At 32.6% G+C, this 13,814-nt stretch overlaps 1 protein-coding gene across 9 annotated transcripts in view; it reads left to right on the top strand.

Annotated features, from left to right (window-relative positions):
* Positions 1-13,814, top strand: part of LOC143224255 (bromodomain-containing protein 3-like) — an 81,810-nt gene that overhangs the window by 62,019 nt on the left and 5,977 nt on the right. For all 9 annotated transcript variants that reach the window (XM_076452682.1, XM_076452670.1, XM_076452675.1 and 6 more), the window contains 3 exons: positions 3,434-3,562; positions 4,303-4,497; positions 9,047-9,488. In XM_076452682.1, the coding sequence (XP_076308797.1) occupies positions 3,434-3,562; positions 4,303-4,497; positions 9,047-9,488 (766 nt within the window). The remainder of the gene's footprint in view (positions 1-3,433; positions 3,563-4,302; positions 4,498-9,046; positions 9,489-13,814) is intronic.

Genomic DNA, 13,814 nt, shown 5'->3' on the forward strand with positions numbered 1-13,814 from the left:
ATTCTGTTTGTCTTTCCTTACAGAAAACATTTCTGAAACCTGCCGATACAGTCACCTTTCGGTGGTTTTCTTTATACAGAAATAACAGGGTGTGTGATAGACGAGTGAATGGAGGGGTGGCACTGTTGGTTGATCAACATGTGCCCACACTATCTTTGCCACTTGACACACCCTTGAAGGCTATATCCATCCATGTTTCCTTGGGTCATACCATCACTATTTGTTCTCTCTACCTGTCCATGGAGAGAAATATGATCAATCAGACCTTGATGATCTCATTGAACAGTTGCCATCTCCCTTTTTCATCCTGGGGGATTTTAGTGGACATCATCCCCTTTGGGGAAGTGCTGATATTAATAGGAGGGCTTACTCTGTAGAGCATATGCTCTCTGATCACAATCTTTCTCTTTTCAATACTGGTTCTTCCACTTATTTTCATGCACCTAGTCAGTCCTTTACAGCTATTGATCTCTCAGTTTGCTCCCCTTCATTATTCTCCCATTTTTCATGGAGGGTTGACCATTATCTGCTAGGCAGTGATCATTTTCTTATACTTTTGAGAGAGACTGGCCGTGGTCGATGCCACCCAATCTACGTGCCCAAGTGAAAGCTGGATCAGGCAAACTGGCTCTCTTTTACTGCTCTCACAGAACTTGATCCTGCCATCGTCTGTAAGCCATCAATGGATGACTTTGTGGCAGCAGTAACTGCTCAATGTATTCTAAAAACCTCAACATGTTTTCCATGATATCCTCATCCATGGTGGAATCCTTCCTGCCACATGGCATGGAAGGCTCAGAAGCAGGCATGGGATACTTTCCCTAGATATTCCACAATGGGCAATATAATTCTGTTACGCTCTCTGACAGCCAGAAAGTTGCTGATACTGGGAGCATCGTTGATACTCTTAAGTGAATGTTTTTGCTGGGTATCTAGCACTTCTGCTTCTCCCTCTACCTTCTTAGCCATCAAGATTCTGGTAGAGCTTTCACCCCTTTTCTAATGAGCTGATTGTCTGTATGACAATAATCATCCTGTTACACTGGTGGAACTCAAACTGGCCCTTCATCAGTCTGGTAGAACATCGGTTGGACCTGATGATGTACAATATGGAATGGTGTGCCATCTATCTCATGCTTCTCTTGCTATTCGTCTGATTGTTTTTAACCAGATCTGGCAGGAAAATGTTTTTCTTGATGGCTGGTGCCAGGGTATTGTCCTATCTTTCTCCACACCTCAATCCACTGATTTGACTTGAAACGTCAACCAGAGAATCTGTTCTCAAACGTCAATGTCTTGTATCAATATTATTTGACATTGAGAAGGCTTGTGATACAACATTGGAGGTATAGCATTTTGTGAGACCTCCATATGTATGGGTTACGTGGCCATTTGCCCATTTTTATTAAATTTTTAATGGACAGGAGATTCGAAGTTTGTGTGGGTTCGACACTTTTCAGTGTAAAGATTAATGCCATCACTGAACAAGTCCCTCTCACTGTTACAGTTGGGCTCTATGTTGACAACCTTTACATTTCATGTCAGTCATTGAACATGAGGTATATTGAGCGGCAGCTACAGACTGCCCTAAATCATTTACTGAAGTAGAACACAGCAAATGGCTTTATCTTCTCTCTCTCTAAAACCATTTGCATGCACTTTTGGTGCCAACAGGATATTCACCCTGATCCTGAACTCCATATCAGTGAGGTTGTGCTGCCTATGGTACCTGAGACAAAGTTTTGGAGGCATATCTTTGACCATAAGCTGACCTTTATACCACACATCAAACAGCTATGGCTCAAATGTACAAGAGCACTGAACATCCTTCATGTCCTCTCTTCCACCACATGGGGAGTGGATCGATATTCTGTGCTAAACATATATCGTGCTCTTTTATTCAATCAAAACATGACTATGGATCACTGGTCTATGGCACTATCACCGCTGTGCCTGTTCCATGCATGGACTATGGTCCTGCATTCAAGGCTTGGCTCCATGCCAGCTGGCAGTTGAGTTGGAGTGAGAAATGTGAAAACAAGCTTTTCCAAATAAAACTCTATATTGGACATTGGCTGTTTTGCTTCTGTAAGGATTGGAAAAAGGAAGTTGTCCTAACTAGACTACGTATTGGTCACAGTTTTATAACTAATCATTTTCTTTTATCTGGAACTGATGCATCAGTGTGTAGTCTGTGTAACACTCAGGTCACAATAAACTATATTTTACTTTCTTGCTGTTGTTATGACTCTCAACGACGGCACCATTTTAAACATGTTCTGTTCCAAGGTTTCTCCATAATGTTAATGCTATTGGTGACGGTGACGCTATCCACCTTAGAAATGTTTTTAGTTTTTTAAAGGCCATTAATCTTTTTAATGTCATTTAAGTTTTTTGATTTATACATTACACCTTTTTTTATGTGATTCCCTTTTAAGAATCACAGGCCATCTAGTTCGATTTGAAATTAGAAAATAGCCGTAACATCAAATGACTCGAAACCAGGACTGGAAAAGTCAACTTCAGGTGACTAGCGCTGCTGTTTGGAATACTCGTTAGTCATCCTGGCGAGTTATTATTAAAATTTTTCTGTAAGTCTTTTAAAACTTTAATTACTTTACTTTTTGAAAGTGGCCATAACGTCAAATAACTCGGAACCTGCACTGGAAAGGCCAACTTTAGGTGACTGATGGTGGTTTTTGTACTTACCTGTTAGTCTTCCTGGTGAGTTATGATAATTACAATTACGCTACAGGAAGTCTTCACAACTTGTATTACTGTAGTTTTTCTCTTAATGTTGTAGACTAGATATAAACATTGTTTGTTTTTTTTAAACTTTGTTTTGTTTTACCTTAATTTCCTTTTATGAATTTTACTAAGTTTACTTTAATTTTAACTTTTTACCAGATCTTTGGTGCAGATACCCTAGCTGCTTTGTACCAAATCAACCAACCAACCAAATGTAAAATAGAAGGAAATGTTTGGGACTGAGCCAAAATTGTTGTAATTAAGGGTTAACTGCTATATCTTTGTTGATCCATAGCTACTTTACCATTGTTCACATTCATGAGTTACTGTGATTTAACTTTCAGTAAAGTAGTTCTTTAAGCAATCTTTTACCTTGTTTTTACTTTTTAACATTGTAAGATAACCATACAGTGACACAAATGCTTATGTTTGTTTTGCTTTAATAATAAACAAGCTATCTTATTAGCACTTTTTTGTCTGGTAAAAGTTTTTTAAAAGACTAACATGTGTATGTTTAACAAAAATATTTAACATCTCTTGCAAAGGCTTTGATCACCCTTAAAAAAATTACATCATAAGTTTCCCTAGCTTATTATATAGTATAAATTTCAATGACTATGAACAAGTGAAAATCAAAAGCATTGTTAAGGTTTGTTATAATAACACTTTTTATATTTAATTTCAGGAAAAACTTGAAACTGGGAAGTACAAATCACCAGAAGAATTTGCATCAGACATCAGATTAATTTTTACCAATTGTTACAAGTATAATCCACCTGATCATGATGTTGTAGCTATGGCAAGAAAATTGCAGGTATGCCTATTTTTTGGTTTGTAGAATTGAACTAATTTGGAAAAACAAAATTGAGTTACATTTGAATAATTTCAAGTTCTCTTGATTGGATCTTTTGTACTTTTTGTTTGTTCAAAAAAATATGTGAAAAAAACTGAAAATTAATCATGAAATGTGATTATTACTAATGAAAACTAATGATATATTGGGTTGAGGAATAATTTGTGAGCGTTTTTTCAAGTTAAAAAATATATTCATAAATGAAATGCTTTCACAAAACATTTCATGTCATTTGGTAGATAATTTTTTGCTCTAATAGATGGTGTGTTTGATTTTCATATGTCTTTAATTTTTGCTTTCATTTTCAGCTCATTAAATGGAATGTCAAGTGGACAAAATCGAGCATTTTCGACACCATCTGCTTTTCGCATTTAATTTCTTGCAATTTCGTTTAAAACAATGCATACTATATACCTAGGTATTACATGAAATAAAGTATCATAATAAATGTTTTGGGTGTAATGTGTTCATGCATTGAAGTATTGTATAGTCTTGCATGTAATGCTTGAATGAAATTATTTAAAAACGCTCACGAATTATTCCTCAACCTAATACATACACACAACAACAGATGGTTAGACTTTAAATAGTAAAATGGATTAAGATTGAAGCTATAATGTTATAATTAGATTTCAAGAGAGAAATTTTTAAGTTAACTGAAGTATAGAGCTGTTATTTATTACTTGGTTATTTCTGTGCAGGATGTATTTGAAATGCTTTACGCAAAAATGCCTGATGATTCAACCATGACAGAGCCAGTTGTGGCTACACAAACAGTAAAGCCAGAAGAATCCAGAAGTAGTAGTTCTAGTTCATTATCATCTAGTGGTTCTGATGAAGAAAATGAGAACAGTGAAGATGAAAGGCAACGAAAAATACAGGCTTTACAAGAACAGGTAAAACAAAATAGCATGTGTTTTTTAGAAATGGATTTAGCAAAGTGCATCTATGTAACCTACTTGGCATAATACTCAGATATACTAATATCAAACAGGTGAGTCATAGCTAATTTTCAAATGGTAGTATATTTAGAAAATGTTTTACAAAGAATAAATTGATTTTCATAGTACAGTATTCATTTGTTTAACTTCTACAGTCTTTTGTATTAAAATAATAAAAAAAAACTTGTATAGTGTAATACTATCTTATTTTCTTTACTGTAGCAGAATCATCTGTAGCAAAAGTTGAAAAACAGAAAATGAAATCAAGAATATATTTTTCTTTGAGAGTAACATTAGATTGGAACAAATTATTATAATTATTCACTCTAAAAACTAGGTCTTTAATGTTTTCACAAATGCTTTTCAGTTAATTTTATTACTCCTTCAACCATGCATAATTACTGAATCTAATTATTTGCATTTTAGTTACTTTTATAACAATAAATAAAAATATACATCAGAACATTTAATACTTCTTACCTCTTGTTTTCATTTGCTCCTGGGCTGTATTGAACGTTAATTATACATTTGCAATAATGGTAGTATTATATGAGATAATTTTTGTTTATTTCAAATATGCAATTAAAAGCACAAAATATTAATGCACGAAAATTACAGTGATCTAAAACTGTACAACTGACTTCCTAGCTTAGCTATTAGTATATTAAAATAATATCCTTCCTATCTTGTTGATATTACCTCAGCAATGGCAGAAAATTAGTGTGTAGGCTAAATAATTCAAAACCTGCAATGAAAATGAGCTAGCTTTATGTGAAAAACAGTAAATTGTAATCTTTACTTACTATTTTTGTAATTAATCCAGTAGTTAATGTCAGGCTGACATTTTTTTTGGCATATATTTCAGTAATGCAGAAAGACTGTATGATGCAGTTTTATATTATGCTTTAGTAGTATCTATTTCATAAGTGTGTTATTTATGTCTGATTCAGAAGGCTATATAGAGTAGCAAGACAATCTAAAATGGGCATTTTGGAGTGAAGAAGTGACGTGTGATATGCAGAAGCAAAGATTCAGATACATTTAGATATTTCCCTTTGAAATTAAGGAAATTAAAATTTATAGTATTAAAATTTTAACTGTAAACTATACTTTGATGCCAAGTTTATTAAAATACACTTATAATAAAGTTTAATTAGATTTGAAGGAAACACTGTAAAAGGTCATGAACATGCAAAAACCCAGGTTTGTATGCATAATGTTGATACAATAAAAGATATGTTTTCCAAAACAGTAACATTATACAAAAGTAGAAAATAGAGGAAAAAGTGACCCAGTTAATTCTTATAAACAATCCTGATTCATGTTGGTTATTTTCAGATGAAATAAAGTTAATGGTATTAAAAATCATTATGTTCTACTATCTTAAAGGGATTTATTTGGTGAGTTTGACAAATTTGTTGATATTTTAATTCAAGAAAGTAAATGTTCATGTTTTTGGTTCTAAGTATAAGTGATTGGTTGGAAACTATAGATGTCTGTTATTGAAGTTATAAGTTTCTGAAATTGAAAAATGATAATTGGGGATTTAATTTTTTAAATTAAAATTAAATTTCAGATAATATAAAAATTTAATTTTTAAACTATGTTTTCATGTCAAGTTTATATTTAACATACATTGGTAATAAAGCTGTTTAAATTTTAAATGCAACTGTATAAAACATCTTAAAGTTTCCAAAAGAGCCAAGTCTGGAAGCATAGGATTAAGGAATATTTTTCACTTATTTATAATTTACTTAGAAAGGAAGATAAATTGTAATAGTTTTGGAACATATCTGGTGTTGTAAAATTCATATTTGAAAACTATATGAATTCTTTTCTGCAGATTCAAATTTGTAAGAAACAGCAGAGGTTACTGAACACTTCTGTGCAGGAATTGTTTCTAATGTCACTGAATATTAAATCCTTGTTTTTTTATGTATGTTTTTATTTATTATTTTACAGTCTTTATCGAAAGCAAGTCAAATGTAAAATTTTTAGTTAGGAATTTCTTGATTAAGGTAATAATATTTTATTTTCATGAACTTGATGCATGGAGCACTCAAGCTTTCAGTATGTGTAACCTGTCATGCTGTTTATGTTAGCTGTAAAGGAAGGAGTTGATTTGCTGTTGCTGTAATTTATTGTTTTCTATTTGTAGTAGTGGGTACAAAGTATAGCATTAAAACCATGAGATTTAAAAAGGGTCAAAGATAAAGTTGTTAGGATAAGTAATTTGGAATTGTATATTACGCCTGCAAAAAAAAGGGTATCATTTTATTTTTTAACTATTCACTTTACATTGATGATTTTGCTCTAGGTTTTTGTAGTGTAGAAAATTCTACAGAAAAAAAAATTGTTAATAGTCATTTAGAAAGATGTATATATTATGCAAATAAAACATGAAAATGTGAGTTGACAAGAAGTATTTTCATTTTTTGCATGAAAATCACCTTTTAATCAAACTGATTCTGTAAAAATTGTGTATATTCACAGAAGTCTTATGTAAAAATACTTTGTTTACAACAAATTTTTTATTGTTTACTTAAAACTATATTTTGTAAAGACATTCAGAGTTATAGTAGATTTAGTCTCATTTTTAAATGGTGGTTACAAGATCAGTCGGATATGATTTACTCTAGCTATTCAAGTCTCATGTAGTTAATCTGTCGAATGTGATTAAGTAATGAGCCCAAAAATTAATTCAACTATCAGAATTCCACTATTTGCCAATCTTTAATGTGTAGTAAGATTTGTATACAGCTTGGTATTCATGTTCTAAATTAATATTCTAGTAATACCGGTTAATCATCCTTCAGGTCCAAGTATGTAAAGAGGCGTAAAGAAACATCTGTTTTATGATTACTAGTTTGTCATGTATTATTAAACCAAATGTGTGCTACCTTTTATGATTGTAGGCCAAAACTTTATGATTATTAAAATCAGAAATTGCTTACTGTAAGAGTTGCTGTTATTGTATGTTTAATTATTCAGTCTACTTAGATTCTTTGCTAGATATAAATTTTTAGTTTCTATTGAATATGCATTATGGCAATTATTAATTTTCTAAATGTTGTGGAACTTGCATTTAGTGTTGTTTTTAAATTTTATTCATCAGTGGTAATTTCTTTCCCCTGCACAAGTTTATTGATTTTTTTACTGCTTTTCTGTAGAGTTTTTGCTGTATAGTAAAGTTTAGAACAGACCTTTCATCATATACTTTGAAAACATTTATAGTGTTTGTATTTGTATTGTTAGGTTGTCCAGAAATAAATGTCGAAATTCTCACAATGACATTTAGAAGCTGAATACTGAGTTAACTTATCATTGGTGTTGTCGCTTACAAGGTGTCATAATTGTCTGCTATTTCAACTCTACTCAGAGTAACTTTCACAACCTCTGAGGCAGCATGGACAAAAAGGACTTCCATCTGATTTTCCTTTACAAATTCAAACTTGGACTAAAAGCTACCGAAACTATGTGAAACATCAACCAGGCATAAGACCATGGATTTGTTACTGAATGTACAGTTCAATATTGGTTCCAGAGGTTTTGACATGGAGATGAAAATGTTAAAGGCCACAAAGGTCATGGAAGGAATCCCTCCTTAAGGAAGGAAGCCATCCTTAGATGAAAACACATTAAGGGAAGCAGTTGAGACAGACCTTTGTACAACAGTATGTGAGCTTGCAGAAAAGCTAGGCACAAGCAAGTCAAGCATTGCCAACCAGATGAGTGCAGTTGGAAAGACGAGTAAGTTGAATTAATGGGTTCCACATGAGCTGACTGAAGATCAACAAAATCAGCATTATGAGACCTGTCAAGGATGAAGTTCCAAAAATTGAACGAATTGGGAATCAAGGTTCTGCCTTATCCACCTTATTCCCAAGATCTCTTCCTTACAGATTTTAATTTTTTTCAAGCACTTTGACAACTTTTTGAACAATAAAAATGCTTTCAAAACCAGGCAGCTGCAGAAGTTTTTAGGGAGTTTATTGGCCATAGAAACTCTGACTTCTACAGCAGGGGTATAGAAATCATCGTTACATATTGGAAAAAGTGTGTTAAAGCAAATGGTGCTTACTTTGATTAAAGTATGGTTTATAACACTGGTTTATACTTTTTCAAAAATCACATTTATTACTGGACAACCTAATATTTGTTAAACGTTCTGATTCCTTTTTGATTTTCTAGTTCTTTTCTGCTTTACATTGAAAGCTGTTGTGTCTATGGCGTGGTAAATATTTTTCTAATGATTAAAGCTTTCCTTACTGATATACAATTTTTCTTGATGTCTTTCTACATTTACTAACAATTATATTTTCTTTGTGGATTGCTTGTAGTTTTTAATGTACTTTCTGTTATGTAGGTCTTTGTCCAGTTTTCTAAGTTGTGTCAGAATTCAGTAATTTAAGACAAGTCCTAGTTGTTCAGCTTAGAAAAGGAATTTGCCTCTTGTAAAGAGATAAAAGAAAGTTAAATAATAAAATGCTTATTTTAATTTCAGCTGCGGGCTATTACTGAACAACTAAGCTTACTGGCAGCAGAAAGCAAAAGAAAAAAGAAAAAGAAGAAGAAAAAGAAAATCCCTGAAGAGCATTTTCATGAAACAAAACCTGTGACAGAAGTTCAAACTTCAGAATCATCAGCATTTATCCAGCCTTCTGTTGTATCAGTGAACAACACAGTGCCACCACCACCTCAACCTTCAAAAGAAACGCATCAAAATAAAAGTCAGAAACAAAGTAAAAGTAAGAACACGAATACAAAGGCACATGCTCAAAGTAAACCTGCAGGACAAATTAAAAGAACAAAGTCAAATAGTAAATCTTCAAAAAAGAGCAGTAAAAGTGCACCAATAGTATTTGACAGTGAGGATGAGGATAGTGCAAAACCAATGTCATATGATGAGAAGAGACAATTGAGTTTAGATATAAATAAGCTGCCAGGTTAGTAATTTACTTCTGTTTTGTGGTATACTAATAATAAACTTTGTATTATCATGCATGAAAGCAGTGCTCAACAGTATGTGAAGTAGGAATGATGCATTTCCTGCATATGTGTATGTATACCTGTATGTGCATTTGTGAATACATGTAAATGCAATTATATTTAATGCTATGTGTTTACCCTTTATGAGCACAGTTTTAAGCACATTTAGCTCAAAAAAAGGTAAAATATTAGCATTTTAATTAAATGACTGTCTGATGTGTGGGGAATGTATTTCATACACTTTTCTCAGTCATGAATAAAATCGTTGAAGTTTTTGTACTTTTAACCCTCATACACACGGTGGGGGTCAAAAATGGGCCCACTTGTGTTTAAGTTGTTATAGAAATATCAAAGGTGTGACTTTCTGGCCTAAAAATGTACCTAATTTAATCTATACTAATAACATACTATACTAATACGTTTAACATGTATTTTATGCAAATGGGGTATTACACCCCTTGTCTAATGTCGAAATTCACGTTTTCCACATTGGGGGTCATTTTTGACCCCCGTTTAAAAAACTCAATTACATGTCTGGTAAACAATCAAATAATATATTGATATGAAATTTTGTGTTCTAGAACATTCTAGAACACTATAAATGTTCTCAAGCATTCTAGAATATTCTTATCTACGTTGCATAGAGAGCCCTCAATCGATGATGAATCAGGAAAACCTGAAATAATATCATACTATAACTCCACCAAAGGAGGAGTCGATACACTAGACCAAATAGTTAGATTCTTTTCCACAAAAAGAAAGACCAGAAGGTGGCTAATGGCAGTATTTTATAACATTCTTGATGCTGCCGCATACAATGCTTACCTTCTCTATCGCCAGAGCCATCCAGAATTTGCATCAAAGTACCAAAAAAAGAGCAAGACGTGAATTTCTGAAGTTGCTTACTGATGAATTACTGCCTGAAGAAGATACAAATGAAGTGATCTCTCCAAAAAGACAAAAAGTTGCTGAAGAGAACGTTAGAAAATGGTGTCAAATATGCGCACATGATTCAAGGAAAAGAACTTCTTCAAAGTGTATCAAATGTAGTAAAATGGCTTGCAATGACCATAAAGTTACCCAGAGTGTATGCATAAATTGTATAGAATAAATATTTTGTCCAAATTTATACTTTGCTTATATGAAAATAAATTTTTTGTTAATATTTTTGGTGGGGGTCAAAAATGACCCCCAGTGTGGGCAACTTAATTTTTTTGAGTGTGTGTACTAGGGTTAAGAAAGTATTGTACTCTGTAATGGATTTCTTGCAGTTTTTTTAGCTGTCTTTAACCATTTTTCTAAGGCCATCCTTTACATGTCACATGTTTTTAGTAAGTTACATTCAAAATGTAATTGACAACTTGTTTATATTATACCAATTAGTATGGCATAAAATCATAGTTGATAATCCATATTTTAATAGTATTAAGCTTTATGTTGTTAATTTTATAGAGCAATATGTAAAAAAAAAAGTCTTTATTTTCACCTAGTGTGAGAATTGAGATTTGCTTTCAAGGTACCTCCTCTTCTATAATATATTCAACAGCCTCCAGTAAGTACAAAATGTAATGTAAATTCCTTGTTATAAAATTGTTTTGTCCCAAGCAGAGCATAATTGTTATAGCCTTCAATCTTGTTTGGTTACATAGTTATGAAATGCAGTCAGATTTCACTTGCCATGCCAACCTGTCACATTATCTTTTTTTCAAAACGTACATATCACAACTTATGTTACAGCTATTGTTTGACCATTGGAGTTTCTTTTCTTTTGACCATCTGATTTTTTTCTTGCTTGCTCTAGTCTTTTGTTTCTCGCTTAATTGCCCTCAAGATATAAAATATATAAAAGCAAAGTTTCCATGCTCCCTTATATACACTAACTTGTGTATGTGATGTGAATAACCATACGAAAGCTCAGAGTTCCCCTTTGTGGCTTTCTCAACCATTTTCAAGATTTTGAGGAGGTAGGGTGTGTCTTTAGTCTGCTCTGAATTTCATTGTTTTTCGGACTGAAATGCAGCTTAGTCACTAAAGTTGATAAATTATGATGGAATTCTATAGTACTGATATAGTATTTTATGATTTTTTTGGTTATTCAAATATATCTATTAAACCTACAAAAATTATTTTGTTTCACATCCTCCACATGGCAAATTTCTTGTGGTGTAGTACTCCTATGTTAAGAAGGGATTGAGTACCAAAGTCATGACAAGAAGAGGAAATTATTTTCATTTACTGTTCCATGTTTTAAAAAAATAAGTTTAAAAACTTGTTTATAAAAGTAGTAATTTATATTTGTATATAATGTATAATATATATGTTTCGTCATTGTGTCTTCTGTATTGTTAGGCATGACTGGAAAATCCATATAATAAAAAATAGTAAATGTATATATAAATGTCTACTGTTATGAGATTTTTAGCTATTTAGACTAAACCTTTATATTTTTGTGTTATAATTTGTAGTGTTTTAGAATTTAAAATGCATAACTTATCTCCTAATTTTTTCATGGAAGTTATGTGGTTGCTCATATTAACAGACCCCATATAGTTAAGGTAGAGAAAATAAAAGACAAAATGTATAGTTTTACAGAAAACAAATGTATGAAATGTATTTAGCATGTTTTAGAGACAAAGAATAGCTTTTAATCATGACATGAAAATCACTTTGCACTCAAATTAATAATACAACAGACTATATCTTCACAAGCAAATCTCTATCTAGTAAAGTACTTCATTAAAAAATATGAATTTTTATGTACAAAAGGCTTGGAATCATAACTTGAACGTCTACCAAATTATGTGAAGACAGACATACAGCATTAAAAGTTGTACTATAAATACTTGATGTGTGCACGTGCATGCAACCTTGTATTTGATAGTGAGCCCATAATTAAAGAGTTAACTGGTTCAAATATATGTGTGTATGTATTTGTATATATTATTTTGAAAGCAAGTGAAGAGAGTATTGTTTGTTTATATTTTAATCTATCACCTAACAAGTTGCAGACACCTACCATATATAATTCTAAGCCCAGCAACAACACATATATATTTATGCTGTTAAGAAATGTAATTAAAAGCCTTTAATTGACAGCTAAAGAACACATCTTTAACTTCTGTCAAAGTGGCATTAGCCACTTATTATGTGGAGACAGTTTGATCTCTGTCCTCCCCATAATTTTGGGAGAGAGTAGAATTTACCTTGCCCTCACAGTTGGGGAGGAAAGATGACTGTTCATAATTTTAGACCAAATGAGTTCTGTTTCCTCAGGTTGAGTATGGCATACTGGTTACCATCATTCTGAGTTTGAAAAATTGTCTCAGATTCAGGTTGAGGAGAGGGTTTGTTCACTTCAGTGTTGTGTACTTTCTCATCATGGTTTCAGTAACTCTGAATGCATCACTTTGTGTCTACAGGTTTAGATACACTCACAGATTTATATATTGAGATCTAAATGCCATAGTTATCAGTGTAGGATTTAGGGGCCATGACCCTATAATTCTAATCCTGAGTAGTGGGACCTCAGCTTCTTGATTGGGGCCTGTCCAGTGGTGATGATGGATCATATCAAATTCAACCTGCAGTTCATGATTTAGATTCTGGATGAAGAGCATCTGCACTCTTATCAGCTAATGAATTTTGTAGTGTGATATTTGGTGTGAGACAATGTAATACCAAGTTTGTAATTTTTATTAATCAGTAACTTGTTCATTTAAGTGTGGATGACCAAGTGGGTAGATTGCTCAACTTGCAATCTGTGGGTTGCAGGTTTGAATCCCTGTCTTGCCAAACATGTTTACCCTTTCAGCTGTGAGGGCATTATAAAGTTATGGTCAATCTCACTATTTGTCAGCAAGAGAAGCATAAAGAGTTGGCAGTAGGTGGTGATGACTAGCTGCCTTCAGGACTCCCGAGTCAGTTTTTTACTGTTATGTTAGCGACAGCTACCACAGATAGCTCCCAAATAGCTTTGTGCAAAATTCGTAACAAACCAAAACTTTTTTTTCTTTCTGGAAAGACTCAAATTGTAATATTTCACTACATTTGTTTATCCTAAGTAGGTTTAAACTCATAACAATGTAAATATCAGTGGGACTACTGCATTGAATGATTATTTATTTAATGAAATATTGAACCTAAGAATGCAGAATAGCATACAGTAAGTAGATACTATCCCATAACTATCACAATTTTTCTGGATTTGTAACTATGTGATAAGATCTGTTAATTTATCTAAGATTTTCAGTGTGTTTCCTATGGGATTCTAGCTTGAACTGATT

The sequence above is a fragment of the Tachypleus tridentatus genome, chromosome 1, assembly GCF_004210375.1.
Source record: "Tachypleus tridentatus isolate NWPU-2018 chromosome 1, ASM421037v1, whole genome shotgun sequence".
Taxonomy (NCBI): Eukaryota; Metazoa; Arthropoda; class Merostomata; order Xiphosura; family Limulidae; genus Tachypleus; species Tachypleus tridentatus.